At 37.2% G+C, this 22,167-nt stretch overlaps 5 protein-coding genes across 5 annotated transcripts; all 5 read right to left on the bottom strand.

The window, feature by feature from the left end:
- Positions 1-2,943: 2,943 nt before the first annotated feature.
- On the bottom strand, positions 2,944-4,757 carry LOC108667630 (larval cuticle protein A2B). The gene is made up of 4 exons (XM_018154674.2): positions 4,704-4,757; positions 4,265-4,363; positions 3,807-3,944; positions 2,944-3,227 (listed from the first exon to the last, which is right to left on the bottom strand). The coding sequence occupies exons 2-4, from the start codon at positions 4,361-4,363 to the stop codon at positions 3,042-3,044; spliced, it is 423 nt and encodes a 140-aa protein (XP_018010163.1). The 5' UTR covers positions 4,704-4,757; the 3' UTR covers positions 2,944-3,041.
- A 2,717-nt stretch (positions 4,758-7,474) lies between these two features.
- Positions 7,475-8,162, bottom strand: LOC125178978 (cuticle protein 19-like). The gene is made up of 2 exons (XM_047883966.1): positions 8,004-8,162; positions 7,475-7,746 (listed from the first exon to the last, which is right to left on the bottom strand). Exons 1-2 carry the CDS (start codon positions 8,157-8,159, stop codon positions 7,594-7,596), a joined length of 309 nt encoding a protein of 102 aa, XP_047739922.1. The 5' UTR covers positions 8,160-8,162; the 3' UTR covers positions 7,475-7,593.
- Positions 8,163-9,162: 1,000 nt separating this feature from the next.
- On the bottom strand, positions 9,163-11,460 carry LOC125178977 (cuticle protein 19-like). The gene is made up of 4 exons (XM_047883965.1): positions 11,405-11,460; positions 10,207-10,299; positions 9,692-9,829; positions 9,163-9,434 (listed from the first exon to the last, which is right to left on the bottom strand). The coding sequence occupies exons 1-4, from the start codon at positions 11,405-11,407 to the stop codon at positions 9,282-9,284; spliced, it is 387 nt and encodes a 128-aa protein (XP_047739921.1). The 5' UTR covers positions 11,408-11,460; the 3' UTR covers positions 9,163-9,281.
- A 3,301-nt stretch (positions 11,461-14,761) lies between these two features.
- On the bottom strand, positions 14,762-17,063 carry LOC108667629 (cuticle protein 18.6). The gene is made up of 4 exons (XM_018154673.2): positions 16,972-17,063; positions 16,353-16,458; positions 15,454-15,591; positions 14,762-15,044 (listed from the first exon to the last, which is right to left on the bottom strand). The coding sequence occupies exons 2-4, from the start codon at positions 16,446-16,448 to the stop codon at positions 14,841-14,843; spliced, it is 438 nt and encodes a 145-aa protein (XP_018010162.1). The 5' UTR covers positions 16,449-16,458; positions 16,972-17,063; the 3' UTR covers positions 14,762-14,840.
- A 2,913-nt stretch (positions 17,064-19,976) lies between these two features.
- On the bottom strand, positions 19,977-22,167 carry LOC108667632 (cuticle protein 19). The gene is made up of 4 exons (XM_018154676.2): positions 22,085-22,167; positions 21,469-21,587; positions 20,724-20,861; positions 19,977-20,184 (listed from the first exon to the last, which is right to left on the bottom strand). Exons 2-4 carry the CDS (start codon positions 21,583-21,585, stop codon positions 20,050-20,052), a joined length of 390 nt encoding a protein of 129 aa, XP_018010165.1. The 5' UTR covers positions 21,586-21,587; positions 22,085-22,167; the 3' UTR covers positions 19,977-20,049.

Below are 22,167 nucleotides of genomic sequence, written 5' to 3'. Positions count from 1 at the left end.
TTATTAGATGAAACGACAAGACGATTGACTCACAAGCAGCAAATTTAGCTAGGCATTATTCACGTTGTTTTTAAATTAGAACAGGTCGTGTAACTTTGTCTGCGTCACAACTGTTTTTGATGAATTCCTGCACCGCTGAATTATGACAGTTTTTACAAATTTTTACCAACTGCAACAATGTGTTCCCTAAGGACAATTCTAATTCAAGTAGTTTTTCTTCAGTTTAGTCGTCAATCCAATTTTGCCATCTTTTGTGTCACATGAGGATGGATTGATTTTGTAAAGTACGAAATTTTTAAAAATTCGCCACAAATATTGTTCAAGTATTTTTGGGAACGTCACTTTTAAATAATTTTTTAATACTTTACAATGAGTTACCTATTTATTGAGTACTTTAAGTTATACGGTTTCTCATGAATATATCATTTGGACATAAAATAAAAGGTTATACTTAATTTCAGACAAACATTGTTAATCAATGAATTGTAAGGCATTAACAGCTAGAAGTTATATGGCCATAGCATATTGGTGGAATTTGTCTCAATTTCAGTTCTTGTTTCATCAGAAACCTCACGTTGTTTACACCCACAACTAGAAAGCTCACTATCCATTTTCTGTTGTTGTGAGATTAGAGGACTGACTAAATAATTCCAGGACTCAGTTATTCCTGAAATATTTGGTTCATGATAGTTGTTCTGTTAAAATCTGAACACGGCTATCTATGTACGTCGTAGCGATGTTGCACTGCTGACAGATCATGCCACAAAATGTCCTTGTAATATGATGAATTTCTTTTTCAATTATGAACCTTGATTCTAACGATGCTTACAACCAAGTTTAGATTTTGAGCTATCAAACGGAATTTCTAACTTTTTTTGCCATGCTCAAAAATAAATATTTGATCGCCATGTGATAATTCTTTCTATACTTCTTGGCTTCATTTCTGTGTAACGCCACCATTAAATTTTCAGACTGGTGACCGTGCAACGATGAAATTGTTTGGAATATGAAGTGATATCATTGGTGATGGCTCGCTTAATCAGAATAAATCTTGTTTCAAAAATTACTGCCGACAAAAAATATTAATATCGATGTTATATTGCTCTGAAAATTGGTTTTTAAATTCTCTTCCGGTTATTGATGTACGCTATGATAGTATAACGAAATGTTGCTTACATAATTAATTGTTATTTATTATTTTTCTTTATTATTTTAACCTAATACAGTAACTTTTCTTACGACCGACCGTATTTGTAACCCTTATGTCCCTTTGCTCTCCCAGTAGTTCTGGTCGACATTTTTTATGTGCAGTTTTGTCAGGCAGTCCGCCAAAATGTGCTATTTTGATAATAAATTAGGGTAAGTTCATAGTAAATATCCTTTAAATATCCTAAAATACACGCGTTGTTTTAGCAACGAATTAACGTAATGTATAGCTTCGTTTGGGAGGTAACGTACATTTTATTTTCTGTCAAATATTAGTGGGCTAGCTTTTGAGATATCATTCATTTTCTTCCACTACTTTTCTGCTCACTAGTTTTTCAATTGAAAATTTGATTAAATATTCATATAACCGGTTTCCAGATTTGATATAGGCGTGGCCTCAAAATCTTGTAGGACACAAAAAAAAATCATTTCAATTGAACCGAATGAAATTCATGAATATGCTTCCAACTTTATTCATTAAGATGGATTCGTTTTAAATTCTTGTATCTTGAAACAGAAATGGCAAATATTTGAGCCTGTGAATTACTGCAACTGCCTTTTTATGAGCCTATAATACGGTCCTTATGAGGACGCTCGTATGCCACCTTTCTCCGGGCCCTTCCGTGAGCGGCTATCAACGACGCCGACGCACTCATCATCAATCATGCATCAGGATCGTAATGTCTTTGATCTACGTCGTTTGTATTTGCGCAGCACCGTCATGGTCTCGTCGTCTCGAGCGTTTTGACTGATCTTGGATCACCGCAGTCGCTTCCTTTCACTACGACGACCGTTCCGGACGAAATATGGACGCCATCCCTTGTCTTAATATATTAGTGTACAACAACATCATTTTGTACTCTGCTGGTCTGATTTTCTTTGCTGTTTGCTGTTCTTATCATTTTTAAACCAAATGCTCATATTTTTACTATTAGATATATGTCTACAAATAATCCATAAAATGAAGAAAAATAAATCTGCGTGTACATGAGTTTATCCTGCAGTTCTCTAATGCCCTGCTCCAAATCTGACTTTTTCTGAGTAGTCGGAGTATGACACATTCGAAAAATCAGTTCTTGAAGAAATCAGTGACATATCTTGACATACTGCAGGGAATGGTATTTCTAATTGGAATGGACAGCTACATCTCCCTAAGACGGCGAATTTCTTCTAGTTTTCTAAGTGAAACTCTCGCACAAACTAAACCATCTTCTAAAACATCTTCGGTATGACATGTCTTGTCCCAAATTTAAAACCAAATTGTTATTCAAAGTCCTTTAATTATCGAACTGTCAGCCACAGTCATACTGATTACTTCTTGTGTCTCTCGGTTAGCAGTTTCAAAAGTCGGCGAGCTCTGTAGAAAGTTAATAACCGTGTGGGCAATGTCACACTTGCCAGTTCTGTGTTGTCTGTTTTTCACCAAAGTTTGCCCGTACTGTGCTCCTAATGTTTGAAGTGCGTAAATCATACATGCATAAATCATCATATTCGTTACTCTCGACGACGGATATATTGGTTGAAGGTTTATATATAGCCTTATGTCTAGATTGTGCAGTTTTTCTCAATATTTCGTTCTCGTCATTATCTCAGCTGTCCGGGTTGTCATTTGTGTTCCGTAAATTTTGAATTAACTTTATGAAGACTTTTCTACTCGTACATCAGCTCGTTGATAATGATGTGCTTTGTGTCACAATCTTTACTTCATCTTCGAAGTGGGATCATTAAAGTTTCTAATTATATTTAGTGTACAAATGTATTCAACAAATTAAAAGAACCAAACATAAACCCAACAGTTCAATAGCTAAATGGATCCTTATCTAGTGTATGACATTTCAATGGTAGGAGGGGGGTTGATGGTAATCCTTGGGGGGTTGATGGTAGTCCTTAGAGGGTTGGTGGTAGTCCTTGCTTGGTTTGACCACGAAGGGAGGATGCTCAGACTTGGGTGGGTACTGCGCCTCGCCCTTGTAGCTCACGTCGGCGTGGAACCCGCGGTCATGATCAGCCTGGTACGTCACCTGTGTCATTGATGGAATTTCATTGCTATTTTCATACATTAGAAATGGGTACGTCTTTGCATTTTTCGGTGAAAATGCACGTGATGTAAATAGCTTCACTTTATTAAGTAATGGATAACCGAGAAATAATTTTAATGCATTGTCTTGTATGGACCAATTATAGTTTTTTAGTTTCGAAACAACCCTTAAATTTTCTTAAGGAAAGATTTTCTGGCATAATTATAACCGAATTAAAAAGGGGTTCATAAGGAAATGTCTACGAATGCTTATTGGAGTGCAAGTACGAAGTTATTGGTCTTTACCTTTCTTGTTTTATAGTTCCCAGCTCTCCATTTGCTGACGTCCTTCTGATAATTGCTCACATTGCCATAATATTATCGTTCCCAACTCACGATTTGCTGACGTCTATCATACAATTGCTCACATTGCCATAATTTTATCGTTGCCAACTCACGATTTGCTGACGTCTATCATACAATCGCTGACAGTGCAATAATATTATCGTTCCCAGCGTATGATTTGATGACTTCTATCATAGATTTGCTCACAGTAATAATAATATTATCGTTGCCAACTCACGATCTGCTGCCGTCCGTCAGGCAGCTGCACGGAGTACGAGCCTTGCACCAGGCTGCCGTCGCTCTCTTCGTTCTGCCCGAAGTCGATGCCCTGGTATGGGTCGCTCACGCCGTACGCGAAGTTGTACGGCTTTGCTGGCTGTGGGTTGCAAATAGTTAATATCCTTGTTTATAATTGTTATCAAGTTACTTGTGCACTAACAAGTAAATTACAAGTACAAAGTACAAAGTAGAAGTACAAAGTAAGGTAATTACTTGAAAGTAAATGTTATCATGTTGCGGTTTTTTCTCAGAACTTGGTTCACTTTCAAATCGAAATTTATGGCTCAAGATAATTTTTTAAGGAGAAAATGTGAAGAGGCAGTTTCAGCCCCGCAACATGATGATTTGTTCTGATGCTCATCGTCATACTGCTAAGTAAAAGTTACTATACGGCCGAAATTGTGAATATATTCTTACTTCTTTGTAGTGTTTTGGAGGCTGGTAGGGATCCGATGGAAGCGATGTTACCATGGCCGACAAACCCAAAACTGCGAGCGCAGTGAACCTCATAACCATCTGCACAAAATTGTTTCTACTCATCGTTTGTTGACAATTGTCTTATTTTTACCTCATTTCCTTCTACTAAACCACAATTATAGGAATATTTTATTCAAATTTATTTTGGCTTCAATCGCCTTGAGGCGTTAGCGTAATGTTAATTAATGTTAATTTGCGTGCCTAAGTTCCGCTAACTTATAGTACACACTCGTTTATATTTATCATTTAATATTCTGGAATCGATGCTAGAATTATTGCCTCCAAATTTAATTTCCAGACATTTCTTTCCAAAATTCTATACAATCATTACTGCTCCTGGCCTCAAATTACTTGATAACATATAAGCGTCGAGCGTCACCTTGATATTTTTGAAGAGGCTTCCCTTGCGATGTTACTTGGTGTTAAAGCTGACAAGTTATGATGCTGCTTCATTTGGTTCTTCTTCTTTTATAGTTCCAGGCTTCTTCGAGCACCACCATCTGTCACGCTACACTTTTCCCCTCTTCATTGATAGTTAGGACACACGCAAAGTGTGTTAGGCAAGTTCCCTATTATTCCCGAACCGCTAACGAGAATGGAACAACAGTGAGATGTATCGAGACTTTCGCCTTTTTTGGTTGCCAGGATATTTTTTCCGCATATGATACATTGAATACTGGCCTTTAAATACCGGAGAAAATGTTCGTAAGAAATTATATTAAATATAATATCTCGTAAAAAATTACGGATAAAAACGCATAAATACTAACGGCAAATATTTATGTATCCATTAGCTTATATAGAGATTTCAAGTCATAATCATCACTATTTTGTCTCCTACATGATATTTGTTTAGGAAAGCCAAGAATAAATTTGAACAAGTTATTTAATATTTAGGCTGTTGAGCGATGTTATCCGGAAATATTGACGGATTGAAATGTTAGTAAGGTTAGGGGTCCATTAAAGATCAGAGAATGTAGTTATCTAACAATTTCCTAATTCAAGCCATTATTGACTACGAATCATTTGAAAATTTTCAAGTATAACACCAGTTGGAGCATTTATAGTTTTGTTGTTAGTATCTTGAATTGATACTGTTATAAGTCCGTTGAAAGTCATTTGTATTTAATGCTATATGGAACTATTTAAACTAATCAAGAAATATGATAAAGTATTATATTTTTATGTTGTGCGGTTATCTATTTTGGCCTGTTTTTAGTAAAGATTGCTGTGTCCTGCTAGCAATAATGTAGTTGCATTTACATGGCATCGTCGAAACAAACTCTTTGATTGAAGGTAGCAACGATGAAGTCCCGATCAACGGGATGACTTCAGTCTGGGCGAAGGCGTTCTGGTATGCTACCTTCAATGACACATGCGTCGCCACGCAACTCGCCGCTCCTCGATAATAACCGTATAATACTGGTCAAAACTAGGGTTGTTAGCCCCTCAGGGGGGACTTCTGACGCGTGTCTGTGCTCGTCAGAAGTCCTATTATCCGAGAGCTGCACCAAGACAAATGAGTCGCACGTGCGATTTCTTGGAGGCATGTATCGTAGTATCACATAAATTACTAGAAAATAATTCCCTTTCTTAATAAAACACATCGTCACTGATGGTGGTAAGTTCTATTCATCACATTCGACCTTTGCCTTGAATATACTTATGAGTCCTCATCTACCCTCAAAAAATTTCAATACCTCATGAAAATAACTCCGAATCGCTCCTGACCATTAGTGGTGGCAAGTTTTTTAAATGGTATCCGACACTTGCCCTAGTCTTCCCGAGTGCTCATCAACCCTCGAAATTTTTAAACACATCACTAAAATAACTCCGAATTTCTTCTCTCCGATATAAATCTGTTTACAAAATCCTCACAAAGAAAATATTAAACGCCAAGCCTCTGCCAATAAGCAGCTTAAGAAATCATAATTTCGTCCTAACATGACAATTTTCTGACCAAGATCTCGAAATTTGCGGGACATCTTATACCCTGACTGGTTCTTTTGTGTCCGTTATAAAGGCGCATCTTAGGTTACTGTATATATTGTAAGAACTAATGCTGAAAAATGCTTCCTCCAGCTTCACTCTAAAATACCCGTCACTGTAAAATATTTTAATCGGCTGGGATAAGTCTGGTCCTGTGGGGCTTATCCATTTCACTGAAATAATTCAAGCATGTGTTCTGATTGAAAGCTTGAAATTATAGATAGCAAGTACAATAGGATTTTAATATCAAAGGAACTTTTTTGTCAAGATAGATTGTAATAAATGTATTCAACCCGATTTTTCTTTTTATGCGCGTTGTTTCTGTCAAGGGATACTTTACTGCACTATTAAATAGTTTTTATGTAAAAAAAACATTGCTTAAAAGTATATAATCATGTTTCTCTTTATTTAAATTGAGAGTCGTGTTTATTGAATGACATTGGTTGTTATGTGATAACTTTTAGGATGTTATTTCATGATATCGATCGAAATGTTCAAAAACATTACTCTTGGTCACAAGCTGTGCTCCAAACACATTATTTTGAGGATCTTATTTTTATTTATGCAAATGTCTGCTTATGTGTGAGTAACAATGGGCTACAAAAATGCGTTGCCTGTTAAATAAATATTGCAATGCCTCCTTACGCCTCTCTTTATTTCAAACTGGTTGTGTGAAGGGATATTTTTGCTACTAATAAAGTTTCTCTGCGAGACTCATTAAAACTTGAGTTAAAACGGCTCACAATCAACCGTTTTAGAGACGGTACCTTAGAACTTCTAATTGTTTTCTTGGGACGGTTCGAGAGTGACTTTGATTTAGAAATTTATTGTTGTTTAGCTTTAATGTTCTATGTTCTTTTTCGACTTGTTACTGTCGCTGTTTGCCCTTCCCCCTCTCATTCTTCTTCTCTGAGATGTCAACCGTTTTTTTTCGACAGATTGATCACGATTGAAACATAGCTATATTCATGATTTAATGATAATATAATAATTAGTTGTATTATTATCAATCTGAACTACGAAAAGCTTGATAATCGACACGTTCCTCCTTGTTGGCGATGACTGTTTCTTTACTTTCATTGCACAAAGAGCTTATAAACCTCCGTTTCCACTTAATATTTTATACTATATGTACTTCTGGTTGTTAAGGATAATAGATGCTTGGTTTGAGTTTTGCTTTATTTTTTATTATAAATGCAACAGATTTAACAAGTTCACATTCTCGCCCGCCTATGATTGTGATACGGTATTTGGTCAGGGTATAGCGATGCGTTCAGTGATCAGTGATAGGACGGCTGGGGAGCTGGGTAGCCTCCACCTTTGCTGGGCTGGACCACGAAGGGCGGATGATCAGACTTTGGAGGATACTGAGCCTTGCCTTCGTAAATCACGTCAGCGTGAAAGCCCGAGCCATGGTCCGCTCGGTAGTTCACCTGCGCAAGAAATCAAGGTAATCGTTTGTATGATCTTATAAAAATCTCCTCCGTAATTTATGAATAATGAAATTGTTATAGAGTCACGCAAGTCATACTACGCATTTCAGTAACGAATTGTTACAATATTCCATCTAATGTGTTGTAGATATCGTATTCGGTGGTATGGACGAATATTCCTCACATTCCTGTCAATATTTTATCAATTTCAGAGTTCTTTTCACTATTATTTCAGAGTTAAAACGTTAGCTGCTCACAGTTTGTTTACGTCCGTCGGGCAGCTGCACGGAGTAGGAGCCTTGTACCTGATGTCCGTCGCTCTTCTCGCTGCGGCCAAAGTCGATGCCCTGGTACGGGTCGTTCACTCCGTACGCGAAGTCATACGGCATTGGTTGCTGTACATGGAAAATCATTCGTTTTCTTTGAAATAATAATGTGGGCGCTGTTGGTTAGCGTCATAATTATTTTTATTATGAATTACTTCTTTGCAAGAAAGGAGTAATTACTTAATACTTTTTTGCAAGTAGTAATTTGGAGCTTTTGATGGTATTTGCATTCTGTTCCTTTTATGCCATTCTGTTGCACTTGTCTTAAATTCTCTTTTTTCGGAGATTCCTGCATGGGGAATGTGTCCCATCTCTGGACGACGATATTTTTTTTTAATGTTATTGATCCAACATGGTTTCCTGGCCTACATCCTCTCTACAAAGATATTGAGAATTTACAGTTTCACTTTCCTCAACGTCCAATTTCCCAAATCACCGTTCTCCACTATAGTGAAGCGCGCACCGAACGTTCTGAAGTACTGCTCTGGGCAGGGTGGCCCAGAGTACCAGAATTGGCGCAGAGAGGCACGGATTCGATCCCAGCTCTGTGCGCCAGTTTCTGGTCAGAATCGGCAAGGAGGCCGGGCGGTTAAGCACAGCAGAATTGTAGCAGTGAGTTGCGAGTTCGAGACCGCAAAATGCTGCGAATGTTCTGCGATGTTAAGAATCGACGACAGGCCTACGGTCTAATAAACGCTGAAACCGCTATATTATTAATACAATCGAACTTCTTTTGTGAGATATGGTGGGTGTGATTCGGGGTTCCATCCGAGAGCTGCACCAAGACAAATGAGTCGCACGTGCGATTTCTTGGAGGCATGTATCGTAGTATCACATAAATTACTAGAAAATAATTCCTTTCGACAGATTGATCACGATTGAAACATAGCTATATTCATGATTTAATGATAATATAATAATTAGTTGTATTATTATCAATCTGAACTACGAAAAGCTTGATAATCGACACGTTCCTCCTTGTTGGCGATGACTGTTTCTTTACTTTCATTGCACAAAGAGCTTATAAACCTCCATTTCCACTTAATGTTTTATACTATATGTACTTCTGGTTGTTAAGGATAATAGATGCTTGGTTTGAGTTTTGCTTTATTTTTTATTATAAATGCAACAGATTTAACAAGTTCACATTCTCGCCCGCCTATGATTGTGATACGGTATTTGGTCAGGGTATAGCGATGCGTTCAGTGATCAGTGATAGGACGGCTGGGGAGCTGGGTAGCCTCCACCTTTGCTGGGCTGGACCACGAAGGGCGGATGATCAGACTTTGGAGGATACTGAGCCTTGCCTTCGTAAATCACGTCAGCGTGAAAGCCCGAGCCATGGTCCGCTCGGTAGTTCACCTGCGCAAGAAATCAAGGTAATCGTTTGTATGATCTTATAAAAATCTCCTCCGTAATTTATGAATAATGAAATTGTTATAGAGTCACGCAAGTCATACTACGCATTTCAGTAACGAATTGTTACAATATTCCATCTAATGTGTTGTAGATATCGTATTCGGTGGTATGGACGAATATTCCTCACATTCCTGTCAATATTTTATCAATTTCAGAGTTCTTTTCACTATTATTTCAGAGTTAAAACGTTAGCTGCTCACAGTTTGTTTACGTCCGTCGGGCAGCTGCACGGAGTAGGAGCCTTGTACCTGATGTCCGTCGCTCTTCTCGCTGCGGCCAAAGTCGATGCCCTGGTACGGGTCGTTCACTCCGTACGCGAAGTCATACGGCATTGGTTGCTGTACATGGAAAATCATTCGTTTTCTTTGAAATAATAATGTGGGCGCTGTTGGTTAGCGTCATAATTATTTTTATTATGAATTACTTCTTTGCAAGAAAGGAGTAATTACTTAATACTTTTTTGCAAGTAGTAATTTGGAGCTTTTGATGGTATTTGCATTCTGTTCCTTTTATGCCATTCTGTTGCACTTGTCTTAAATTCTCTTTTTTCGGAGATTCCTGCATGGGGAATGTGTCCCATCTCTGGACGACGATATTTTTTTTTAATGTTATTGATCCAACAACTTAATTAATATGATATAATCCAGCTTAAGGTAAGGGACTTTTGTGTTCATTTTAGGATGAAGAAATATTAACATATTTTAATTAAACTCACGGCTTTGTACGTGGGCTGAGGCTTGTGATATCCGCTGTCTGGCATCGCTGTTGCCGCCGCCGCCACAATCAAAAGTGCCATCACGCTGAATTTCTGTGTGACAAATTAGGTTATTTGAAAAATGTTCTACAAAAAAAGCCATCTATCCCTGAATTATTGTGCATTAGGAAGAAAGAACTAGTCGACTCGATAATGAATACTCTTTTTACGTTCATGTATTGTAAAAAGTTCTCATTCAGTAAAAGAAAGAATTCTCAAAAGTTTCGGAGTATCTTTGCGTAATAAACTATCTGAAACTTGCTCCTAACTCGATCCCACGATATTTTGTAAGTTTTTAATAATTGGCTCGTTTTTCAAATCTTTAGTATTTTTTAACCAAATTTAATGCTAGTTGAACAGAAGGGTTTCCATTCCGCCACAACTTTTGTTTTATTGTGTTTCAGAAGCACCTCAATATTGGGCCCGAGCTTACGTCCTCTCGTCTGTTTGGAGTACTCGTTCATGAAATTCGCTTCGGTGACACTGACTTTGGAGTCATTTCCTCGTTACAACCGATCGTAACTTTTTATTGCTGCCCTTGCAGTGCGTCATTTCGGGTCCATGGCGGCATTAAATCTTAAAGGAAAATAGTTCAAGTTGCCCTCTTTAACTGTCGAGAAATAGCCTATAAAATCTTCCACTTCAAATGCGATCGTATTATCAAGTGGCTGAGCATTAAGTCTGGCGGTTTTTCACGCAATATATGAGAGACAATCATACATATTTTTAGGGAAGAAAAGGATTTTCTGGTCCTGTAGTGCATTTTAATCAGTGATCGTAATTAAGGGTACATGTAGATGCTGCGCTAGCATTCTATTCACAGGTAATATTATTTCAAAACTACTTCACAATGCATCTTTTAAATGTCTTGGAACTTATGATCACGTGCGATGTTTATGAAGAAATTGTTATTTTATGTTTTAACTGCACTAATGGAATTACCATGTATCGGAAATACCATATATCAATGCAAAGGCGAACCTTATATAACAGGTTATATCGATGCGAAGGCGGATAATGGTTCTAAATTAGTCAATAACTCAAAGTTTTTCCAGAATCTTGGTTCGTTCTGCTAGAAATATGCTTAAATTAGAGCGCTGCGTGAAGATTAAATTCGTTTTTAAAATTTTATTTGGTCGAGTTTTGTCGATGGTCTCACCATTTTGCTTGAAGCTGGTGGTCGTTCCTTGGCGATTGCTTGCAGGGAAGTGCTTGACTTTGCTTCCAAGCGGCGTCTTTTATAAGGAGCATTTCCCATATTTCGTGACCGCTCCATAGTCGCCTTTTTGCACGTCATGATCGCACGATATCTCCTTGCATCATTGATTTTTACAGCCACCGCAGTTGCAGGAGTTTTCTTGTGCACTTGCATGTTATTTAAAGTCTCATCATACTCAATATTAAAAGCTCGATTTTCGTGGCATTTTATTTGCCAGGTTTTAAATTTAAATAAATGTTTAAAAAGCTGTTACCTTTCTAATAGGCAATTCAGGCCCATTGTTATTTTAAGCCCTAAATGTCACATGCGATTTTGAAAGGAAAAGTTGTAAAATCCCATCCGTTATGTTCCGTTGATGTCACATGCCTTCTTATTTTACACTCGAATATTCGTAGGTTGTGAATAAATGTTGGAAAGTTCAGTGCATACTTTTTAAACTTAACTTTAATTCAAATAACTTTCGCCGCTCAGTTATTCTGAATATTTCAATAATTTTCCAACGACCTTGAAATTATGTACACAAATTGGTTCATCTTTTGGATTGTAAATAATTTTCATGTGCTAAATTGCTAAATTTCAAAGGTACATTTCTGTGAACACACGCTCAATGTCTGACTATTTTCGGTCCGCAAACTACAATACCAAAACTGGCCAAAGAACGAGAACTTCATTAGAAATTATTTTGGAAATTTATTGGGTTTACTCCCTTTATCTCAAGGGATCTAGGCCCCAATACGTTTTTTTTTAAATAACGCTAAGCTGTGCAGTTCTATTGGATGTTAAATCTCTCTAGACGAGTTGAGATCTGATCTCCACATCGAGTTATGATACATCAACATTAAAACTCATTTCGGTTGGACGCATTACTTTGTTCAATGATAGGACGAGACCTGTGGAATTACGGCAAAGGAAATTTTTCGCCATGAATTAATCATAACGCGCTTTCATATTCTTGTCTAGACTTAGATGTCGTATTACGTCGACTCATTGTGCGTCAAAACTTAGTGTAAAATAATCATGAAAAATGCCTAAACATTTCAAACGATCATTTATTGTTTAATTTTGATACATTTTATAAATAAAATGTTCGATGGGATGGCAAATAAAGTGTTGTAGAATACATCATATATTCCTACATAATAAAGTGTTTTAGTATAAATTTGTACTGAAATTCAGTGTTGAATAATTTTTTGAAACCCTTCCTATTTGCTTGACAACATTTTTGCAACATTATTGAGGTAAACGTGTTAGCTGATTGAGACGAAGAGACTCAAACACTTTGAAGAGTGTTCGCCGTGTGACAAAATAAGCTACAGAAGATCAGAAACTGGTAAATCTGATGTACTTCTGTCTTCTGGAAATAGCTCTTTTCGCATAACACTATAAACGCTTTCTTCCCTATATTCCGCAGGAAATGCAGCAAGATTTTCACTGAATTTCTATAAATGATTTTCGAGTTTCTTTTCAGCAATGGTGGCTTTTTTTCTGTAGCAGAAGTAAACCTTAATCAGCTAACAAAAATACCCAGCTAATGGCAGGTCTTTTGTAGGAACTGCCGTCAGTATATAATAGCTCTGCTTTTCAGAAGGTCACGTGAAGATCGTAGCGAAAGAAACATATCCGCCTCGGAAAGCTAATATAGTGCTCGCTGAACACCAGCTCATGCCGAAATATTTCTTGGCAGTGAATGACTTTGGCATCTATCGATCGTGCTACGTGGTATATAAGCCGTACGTGCACAAAAACCCATGCAGCTAAGGCCCACATCAAATCCCGTGCCCAATGCTGACTTCCTTGTCACTTTGATGTGGAAAAGCGAAAAATTCAGCAGCTGCGCGGATCTCGAGTATATGAGGTCGGCATCCAAATAAAAGGAACACGTGACAACATTGAATGTTCCTTGCGGCCTTGTGGGAGTACCAATATCAGTTGCTGTTGTGTTGAAGCATTATCCTGCCAGATGCCATCCCCCCTTGCCGCGCACATACTCGGCAGCCTTCTGACCGATCGGTGCTTCAGTTCCGACTGGCAAATTTGGAATTGCAAATAATTTTGTATAACACTGCATCAAGACATTGATGACTAATGCTTCGTTCCATGCAGATGTGACTGCAGTTTACAGTAGAATGAGGCTACAAGTGAAATGGTTGGTTTGAAATCTTGTTTATTCAGCCGTTCAGCAATTAAAATAAAATCTAACTAAGCTTCGCTGAGGCAGGGACATTAGAGCTTATTTTCACATTTGAATCAAGCGACTTGAAGGTCTCGGTATACTAGCTCATTTCCAAACTCTCATGAAATTCTGTAGTTTTTTAACTATAATTTAATTATGAACTCACCTAATATTGTGCAGAGTTGAAATTTTGATGAAATTTACTGAATAAAACAGACAACAGGCAGTAATTTCCTATTGTCGCTAGAAACTTAAGTCTGCCTCAATGCCTGAAGCATCAAGGTAGAACTCACCCAATTAAATCTAGTGCGATTTGATGACACAGTGAAGGGGAGAAAGTTGAGCCCATTGAATAGGTCATTGCAAGTTAAGCCAATATAAATTGCCTCGAGTCGAGTGCCAATTAAAGAACCTTTGTGGAAGTATACTTATTACTTTCTCTTGCCGTGATGCAAGTTTCACCGAAATTAGAAAATTGTGGGTATTAAACCTCAAGATACTTCACAGTAGCTTATTGTGAGTTCCGTTAGTTTCACTGCATCAAGACATGACGTTCTCCATAACCACTTCTTTCCTGCATTTTCTTCAAAAATATGTGCAATCAATTTGATTTTGAATATTAAATACGAATCAAATTACTGGTTAAACACCGAAAATTTCGATACTGAACCCATGGTTTTTAAACCATAGAATAAGGGTTTTTCGGGGTTTTAAAATCAAACCCATGGCAGTTGAAGACATCGGAGTGATTGAATAGTTTGACAGGGAATTTAGGCTGGGAAACTCTTGCCAAAATAGCATATGATGCTGATACTAATTTCAATATTAGGCATATTCCAGGTATCATTCTTTTCGTGTCTCCCGAAAATATTAACTTTGTGATCTCTCAAGGCGTTGGCATCCTATCAGTTATACGAATGTTATGCTATAGCGTCATTATCATGCGACCGAAGTGTTTTTAATCGAATGGCACTGAATTCTGCTTGCGATTTTTTTTTGTTGTTCGCTATGTTTGTCTGCGATCACTTGTTATTTTCATTACAGGTACTTGATACTGTTAACTTTTAAAACTTTTCCGTGTATAATCAAGTAACTGCGGATGCCTTAGAAATAAAAAAAGTATATGACTAATAACAAATTTTATTCATAAATAAATTTCCGTTATCGTTAAGCGAGTTTACTGGAGTATTGATATTTGGGGCGTCAGTGGTAGGAGGGCTGGTGGGGTGGTGCGTAGACTGGTTGGTGCACGGGAGGCTTGTAGACTGGTTCATGGTGGGGCTCTGAGTACCCCTTGTGAGGGGGCACGATGAAGGGAGGGTATTCTGATTTGGGAGGATACTGAGCTTTGCCTTCATAATGCACGTCCGCGTGGAACCCGCGGTCGTGGTCAGCAATGTACTTCACCTGAAACATTTTGGTGGTGTGAAACACTGTATTTTATTATTTTGTTACTGCTTCGAGTAAAGAACACATGATGAATAAAAAGAACTTGACGGCTTTTCTATTCTAATTCTTTTGTGTTCAATTTTCAACATCTATCAATTTATTGAGGTTCTCTTCAACTATATCCGAGTTCTGCGTTTTCTACTTTTTTTCACATTTTACGTAGCGATTAACATTCGTAAATCTTGACGCTAACACAGCAGGTCCATAATATCAAAGACAATATTTTCAGATAATTACTGACGTCTTTTCTAGTCACAGAGCAAAAATCAGCCCCTACTTGTATTTATGATGCAACGTGTGCTAGTACGGCTCGAGAGTTCCTGAAAACCAAGTAACTGACCCAATTCATCGTACATCATACACTTACGATCTGCTTGCGTCCGTCAGGCAGCTGCACGGTGTACGAGCCTTGAACTTGCTTTCCGTCGCTTTCCTCGTGCTGGCCGAAGTCGATGCCCTGGTAAGGGTCGTTCACTCCGTACGCGAAGTTGTACGGCTTAGCTGGCTGTGTGGGTGGGTAAAGAGCGAAAAATTGAAACATTTCCATGGCAAAGTATCAACTAATTTACAACTGCTATTCACTTCTGAAATATTTCCATATGTCGGTTCATCTTGTAAATTATAATTAAAATGATCGCAATTGGTGAGAAGCTGACTGATTTTTAGGTGATAAAGATTGGATTGAAAAATTATGGATCCAATCTGGATCCTTATGGAATGGATGTTATATGGATCCATGGATGTTATATATCCATGTAATCAAGAATGAAGTGCAATCATGAAACACACTGAAAAAGTTTGTTTCATGTCTGAAACGCAAGATGCGTTCTTTATAGGAGCGCGTGTAACATTGTAGCAGGGTTTTGCGCCTCGTTTTGTGAGTTTCGCTATGAACCTTTAATTATCTTTTTTAGGCTCAGCTGCATATTTTCATTGCAGTACTGGCCATGGGAAATTTATTTTTTTTTGCTGAAATTCTAGCCAATATTTACGACTGTTCAATGTTGTTTTGTTACGAGTGCTTACAACTGTAAAAAATATGTCAGACAGAGTTTGGAATTTTCTGTTGTCGATGCCAATTCTATAACCTTTATTAAGAATGATTATTTTAATTGATACGAAAGATAGTCAAAGTTCACAAAAACACGCCAATCTGTCCTTGAAAGTTCTTTCAACAGAGTGATATTTAAAATATTCTTCATTGGTAGCCAAAAGCCTACAACCGACATGCAATTCTCAACCATAATATATTGGTTGGCAACTTACGTGTTTGTAGACATGCTTGGGCTGATGGTAGCTGCTCTCAGGCATCGCTGATACCGCCACAACCCCTACAAACGCTGCTAAGACGATGGTCTTCATCTTGTACCGCCTGCAATAAATGTTAATATTTCTATGTTGAGTTTTACTCATATATACTGTATCTAGAGTAAGAAATACAATATATGTTAATATTTCAGTATTGAATTTTACTCATACTGTATCTACAATAACAAATATATAATATATGTATTGTCACTGAATAATATTGTTACTGATACTTCATTTTTTTAATTTACTAAGTACTAATACAAAAACAGATGGACTCAAGATTTACACCAAGAAGAATATTAAATTTTTAAGTATGAAATATTTGCTCCATTATCTTTAAAATTACGTAATGCAGTTCGATCGCAAATTATGGGCACATACATGAGATGAGAATTTAATGTGTTAAGTCTATAATTGATATTAAATTGAATGATCAAATTGACAGAATTTGTAAATTTAATGTAGTAGAAGTATGAATTCAATGTTTAAAATTGATTATTTGAGGTATTTTTGATGAATCGAATTACCCATAGTTCGTACTCATCAATATTGTAGGATTATTTTTTGTACCTACCAGTTGCTTTTGTCGTGCGTGTTATGTTATCGCGGCTTCAGATATGAGATGCGAGATGAGGTGAGATGTGGCTGTAACTGACTGTGCCTTGAGCAACGCCTCTGCTTTATATGCTCTCCTCTTAGCCTTAAACCTGCAGCGTCTGGGACGCGGTTTCGCTTTCATCTTATCTATTCATCAGGCCGGTATTGCGAGGGTCGGCGCAACCGTTACTCGTCATCACGAACTCCATCTCTTTATCTACATTGCGTCTCATCGGCATGATATCGTGGCTACTTAGCGTGAAATTGGTTCACTGTTGCAATTGTCGATGGCCTTGACTCTAATAAATGTTATAAAGTTTATTTGGGTAACTTATTTGCAATCGGAAACTTTTAGAATAGCAATCTGCATTGCCTTGAGTGGAATACACTTTCAATCTCAACTCTGAAGCTTTTGGACTACTCCGGCTCATTACTAATGATCGCAGTTCTCAGAGTTTGACAAGTATTTGCAAAACCATGTTATTAAATATGGTTTTGCTAAATTTATCCTAATAGAAAACATCGGTTCGTTTTAGTTCGTATTTAATGCATGTGAAATCAACAGGGTTATGTATTTTATTACCTTGATGACCGTATTTTGTTACGGTTCTTAATGAAATTCAGGTTTTCAATAATTTAAACCGACTTGATTTTGTTTTTAAGCAATAAGTGATGCGTTCTGTAATAGTTATGCGTTCTGTACACGTACGGAAATCGAATGCACCCTATAAATGAATTCAAGTTATTCATAAGTAATAGTTTAATAAGCGTTTTATTTTCATTCTTCTTTTGTTCATTAGAATGATATTTACTTTCACCGAGATGAATATGCTCTCTCTCTTAACTGATTTATCCTTAAATTATCGTTATTTTTTACTATTATCATTCGTTTGAATGATTATGCTTTTCAAATATACATCTTTTATTCTTATTGCACTTTTCTTCGTTACCGAGTCTGTCTGCATGTATTAATAGCTACTTCAAAGCCCCCTACATGAGCTTTCCTTATATTTATTGTTGTTCTTTCTTTAAATATTAGATTTATTAATACGTCTCCAAATTAGCGGAAGTAAAAATCGAAATAATTGAGTATATAATGAGAAATAAAATTTTACCTGCAGTTGTGTTGCCGCTGCTGCATACAGTTGTTCTTCCTGAACTGCAGACTCACTCGCTTGCTGCGTGCTGCCTGTCTGCTGAAGTTTTCTCCAGTGAATTATTATTATACGTGGGATACGGCGGCAGTTCGTTGCAAGGAATTGCAGTGCCATGTAACACAAATGTCATGTTTACGACCGTACGGTGTTACGCGTGCGTGGTGCACTCAGGCACCTTCCAGGTATAATTTACTACGATGGTGTATGCGTTTAATAATTGATCAGATAATTATTGTTTATTCTGGCTTTCGGAATGTTGTTCGTTAGCTTTCTAGAAACTTTTGACTCGTTGAAATATATTTTACTTTCAAATTTTTTATTACCTATATATATGTGGTCATATTTCAACGAGAGACTTGGAATGTGTGAAATATTTACAAAATTTTGGGATTATATTTATTGCGAAACTAGTAGCAGCCAGAGTGTGCAAAATTTTATTATAGTTTTAATTTCTGTATTAGAAGCCAGGTAAATCCATAGATTTTTTTTTGCTGCATAGGCAAGTGCATATTTTGGAAAGCGTTGCGCGTATGGGTTAGGCGTGAACTGGGAATATTGCCGGTAGCTTTAAGTGAAGCACCAACTGACGCGCTTTCTAATGAGCCAACTTTCTGCCTGGCTCTCTCTTTCAATTGGTCCTTTTCGTGCCTCCTTTTATCGGATTATGCCTGCTGCTGCAAGCACTAGGTGAGCTAGTTTCGCTCGTGCCCCCAGTTGCTTCTATTATGCTTGAAAATTGTTTTCAGGTTGCTAGAGAAAATCTTACCACCATGATTTTTCCAGGGCGCTATGCTATAATTAATAGTTTTCGTTTTACTGCTGGTGTTAGGGCATTTTCTGCTTTCGAACCCCATTATGTGCCAAGTTTCGTCCCACTAATCTCCAGAAACCGTGTCAGCTTCATTGTCTAACCGTTTTCTTCGCCCAAAAGAAAGAAAATTCCAATATTTCAATGTGACGGAAGATCGATTATGATGCTGTGTTTTTTTTCTGTGCTGGTTTGAGATTTTTAAAATATTTTTTTTTGTAAAGAGCTTAGCTTAAGCGCCCATAATCACACCGATTATTTTACCGATCAATTTCAAATCAAGGGCTTCTTGTATGTTCTAAATCTCTTCTGAAACTGAAATTCTGCTGATAATCTGCATTGAAAAATAATTCCCCCCTCCCCATCCTCTCCTGTAAGTTTCAATTAGTAACAGCTGGTGCGACGACCATAAAAGCCTAGTCCGGTCTGGTGATGACTTCATTTCTGTTGATTTAGAATCCGGCTTAGCATTTCTGGTTGACCTAAAAATTCCAATGGTAGTCTTTTTTCCATCGATGACCATGCAAGTTTTCCATTTTTTCTGGACAGTCATGTTCCAAAAATTGTATACTTCTACGTATTTGGCTATTTTTTTGATACAGTTTCTAAAAAATAGTAAACTGGAAAGCGTTGGTGAAACTTTTATTTATTCTCTTTCGGCACAACAACCACATCGCTTAATTGCTAGGCACAGATCATGTGAACTTTCACTCGCCTTCTCGCCGCGCTCAGTATTCCACAAATGAAGATACTGAAAAACGCCCGTCTTTATTTGTATATTTTAGCTTCTTTTTCTTATTTCTGCGTATGCGCAGCTGAACGTTAATTTTTTATTACTAATATTTTGTATTTTCCATTCAAACTTTTTGGCTTATTACAGAGGCTGCTAGTTTGCTATGGAGCATTTTTCAGTAATTTAAATGGCTACTCATTTTCTGCAGTATACTGTCGAGCCTCTCCGTGTGTTTTCACCCTGTATCTTTTCTATAATACGATGATTCATTAAATGAAAAGACAGTAAATGAAAGTTTTCTTTATTATTTATAGAAAATGAGCAACAGAAATTATTGTTATAAGACGTGCGTCCCACTTAGTGGTAGCCAATATCGCCATGATGATGAGGCTTGACGATGAAAGGCGGGTGTCCCTTGGACGGGTATTGCGCTTTCCCGGAATACTTGACATCCGCGAAGAATCCGTTGTCGTGGTCAGCCGTGTACGTCACCTGTGATCATGCAATTACAGATGTCATTGAGATGAGTAGTTGGTCAATACAATACTTGTATCCAGAAATAACAGAGAATTGTCTAATGTATAGAAAGAAGTTAGCTGTAGTATACTCGACAAGAAAAAATAGTCTCCAAAATAGTTCATTTGAAACCTATGATTTTGTAAGCTGAAATGTTATTTCAAAAGCATTAGTCATTGTATATTAGATAAAGAAAACTCATTGAATTAGCTTCGACAAAAATTTTTGAAATTTTTGTGAATTCTTGCAGTTGATTTGTAAAGAACTTGAATTATTTTTGGTTATAATTTCATGGTCTATACTAACTTTGCCAAAATAAATTACTTCTCCCGGATATTCAAATTTAACCCAAATTTCAACCCAAATTACTGCCATCAATCCAAGTTTGTGCCATGAAACCAACCCCCCTGACAGATGTCATTGAAATAACGTTGAGTTCAAGCTTATTTCGTTGAAACAACGCTTATTCAACATTCTTTCAGCATTAAATGTCAGCTTTGGCATTGGTTTCGTACCGTTTGCAGTCTGCCGTCCGGTAGCTGGACGGTGTAGGAGCCCTTGACGCTGTGTCCGTCGCTCTTCTCCTGCTGCATGAACGATGGACCGTAGTGCTTGTCGTCGATGCCGTACGAGAACGAGTACGGTTTCGGGGGCTGCCGGACATAGAGTGATGGATTTGTAAACATGATATGAGTTTTACGATCTTAGTTTTTTTTTATCTTAAGTGATGGATTTGTAAACATTATATGAGTTTTACGATCTTAGTTTTCTTGGATCTTCTCAAAATAAGGCATTACAATGGCAAGTTAGATTCCAATTGACCCGCATTCAGCCCACCAGCCCATTTTCCTTCTAATAGTAATGTTAGAAGATGATGTATTGGAAGTGAGCATGATAATGTATTTCGTTTCGGTGGAATGCCTTTCAATTTGGGTCCTATCACTGCGTAATTTATTTTAAGAAAATTTTTAATGCTCCTGTCTAGGAACTTCTTCATGTTTCGGCATATAACTTCTTCATGTTTCGGCATATAACACAACTGTAACAGGCAAAGATGTACTCGAGTGAAAGATTACCTTATGCAATGCCGTCGTGTCTCTTACGTCAAAAATGTATAGTCAATTAAGTCAAAAAATTACTTTCATGTATGAAGTTGACGGACGATTGACAGACTAATTAAAGACGCTACTGATAAATCATAAATATTAAAATAATAATAATCATTTTAAAGTTTTTCAAGTTTTCCGTGGAATAACTAACGGGTTTGTATCCCTTGTGGTGGTCGCCACCGTGTCCGTAGAAGTCAGTGGGTGTCGCCGCTGTTGCTGCCACCATCACAGCAATCACCACCACCACACAGCATCGTAATCCTGCCATCTCTATAATACAGAACACATTTATTGTACTATATCTTCTGAATTTTATTTTAGTGGATTTGAGATTAGTTTTGTCATGGTTTTCCGCTACTCAATCTTTGCTGGAATATCTTTATAGGATATACTACGACACCTGAATTTAATGTTAATAATTTCTGCGATTAAATTTATTATTATTTTTCGCTGTTTGCAATTTTTTATAAGTTTATATTACTATGACTTTTGAATTTAACTTGATTAAGTTCTACGATGAACTTTGTCATGGTTTACTGCTACATAGAATTTTCTTTATAACACCTTCACTGTACTATGATCCATGAATTTCACTTCAGTAAATTATGAGATGAAATATGTTATTGATCGCTGCAAATTGTAATCTTTCTTGGTACCGTACACCTTTATATTACTATGATTTATAAATTTAATTTGAGTTAATTCTGATATGAAATATGTTATCTATTACCGTTACTAGTAATCTTTCTCCGAACACGTTATGTTACCTTCAAAATATCGCCCGGTTGCTGAGGAGTGCTTGAGTGTGTGGGACGCGGTCAAGATCGCTTATGATGTGTACTGCGTTAGG

This window comes from Hyalella azteca, unplaced genomic scaffold, assembly GCF_000764305.2.
Source record: "Hyalella azteca isolate HAZT.00-mixed unplaced genomic scaffold, Hazt_2.0.2 contig14173, whole genome shotgun sequence".
In the NCBI taxonomy this organism is placed as follows: domain Eukaryota; kingdom Metazoa; phylum Arthropoda; class Malacostraca; order Amphipoda; family Hyalellidae; genus Hyalella; species Hyalella azteca.
This window is presented reverse-complemented; position numbering and strand designations above follow the sequence as displayed.

Bases quoted from the DNA above. Each gene is read 5' to 3' on its own strand.
- LOC125178977 (XM_047883965.1), bottom strand. The intron at 9,830-10,206 runs GTGAGTTTAATT...TTCCATGTACAG, and splicing joins CTCAGCCCACGTACAAAGCC to CAACCAATGCCGTATGACTT. The intron at 9,435-9,691 runs GTGAGCAGCTAA...TTTCTTGCGCAG, and splicing joins CCGACGGACGTAAACAAACT to GTGAACTACCGAGCGGACCA.
- LOC108667629 (XM_018154673.2), bottom strand. From the start codon at position 16,448: ATGAAGACCATCGTCTTAGCAGCGTTTGTAGGGGTTGTGGCGGTATCA. The intron at 15,592-16,352 runs GTAAGTTGCCAA...CCACCCACACAG, and splicing joins CCAAGCATGTCTACAAACAC to CCAGCTAAGCCGTACAACTT. The intron at 15,045-15,453 runs GTAAGTGTATGA...AAAATGTTTCAG, and splicing joins CTGACGGACGCAAGCAGATC to GTGAAGTACATTGCTGACCA.
- LOC108667630 (XM_018154674.2), bottom strand. From the start codon at position 4,363: ATGGTTATGAGGTTCACTGCGCTCGCAGTTTTGGGTTTGTCGGCCATG. The intron at 3,945-4,264 runs GTAAGAATATAT...TGCAACCCACAG, and splicing joins CTCCAAAACACTACAAAGAA to CCAGCAAAGCCGTACAACTT. The intron at 3,228-3,806 runs GTGAGTTGGCAA...TCAATGACACAG, and splicing joins CTGACGGACGGCAGCAGATC to GTGACGTACCAGGCTGATCA.
- LOC125178978 (XM_047883966.1), bottom strand. From the start codon at position 8,159: ATGATTTTCCATGTACAGCAACCAATGCCGTATGACTTCGCGTACGGA. The intron at 7,747-8,003 runs GTGAGCAGCTAA...TTTCTTGCGCAG, and splicing joins CCGACGGACGTAAACAAACT to GTGAACTACCGAGCGGACCA.
- LOC108667632 (XM_018154676.2), bottom strand. From the start codon at position 21,585: ATGGCAGGATTACGATGCTGTGTGGTGGTGGTGATTGCTGTGATGGTG. The intron at 20,862-21,468 runs GTTAGTTATTCC...TATGTCCGGCAG, and splicing joins ACCACAAGGGATACAAACCC to CCCCCGAAACCGTACTCGTT. The intron at 20,185-20,723 runs GTACGAAACCAA...GCATGATCACAG, and splicing joins CGGACGGCAGACTGCAAACG to GTGACGTACACGGCTGACCA.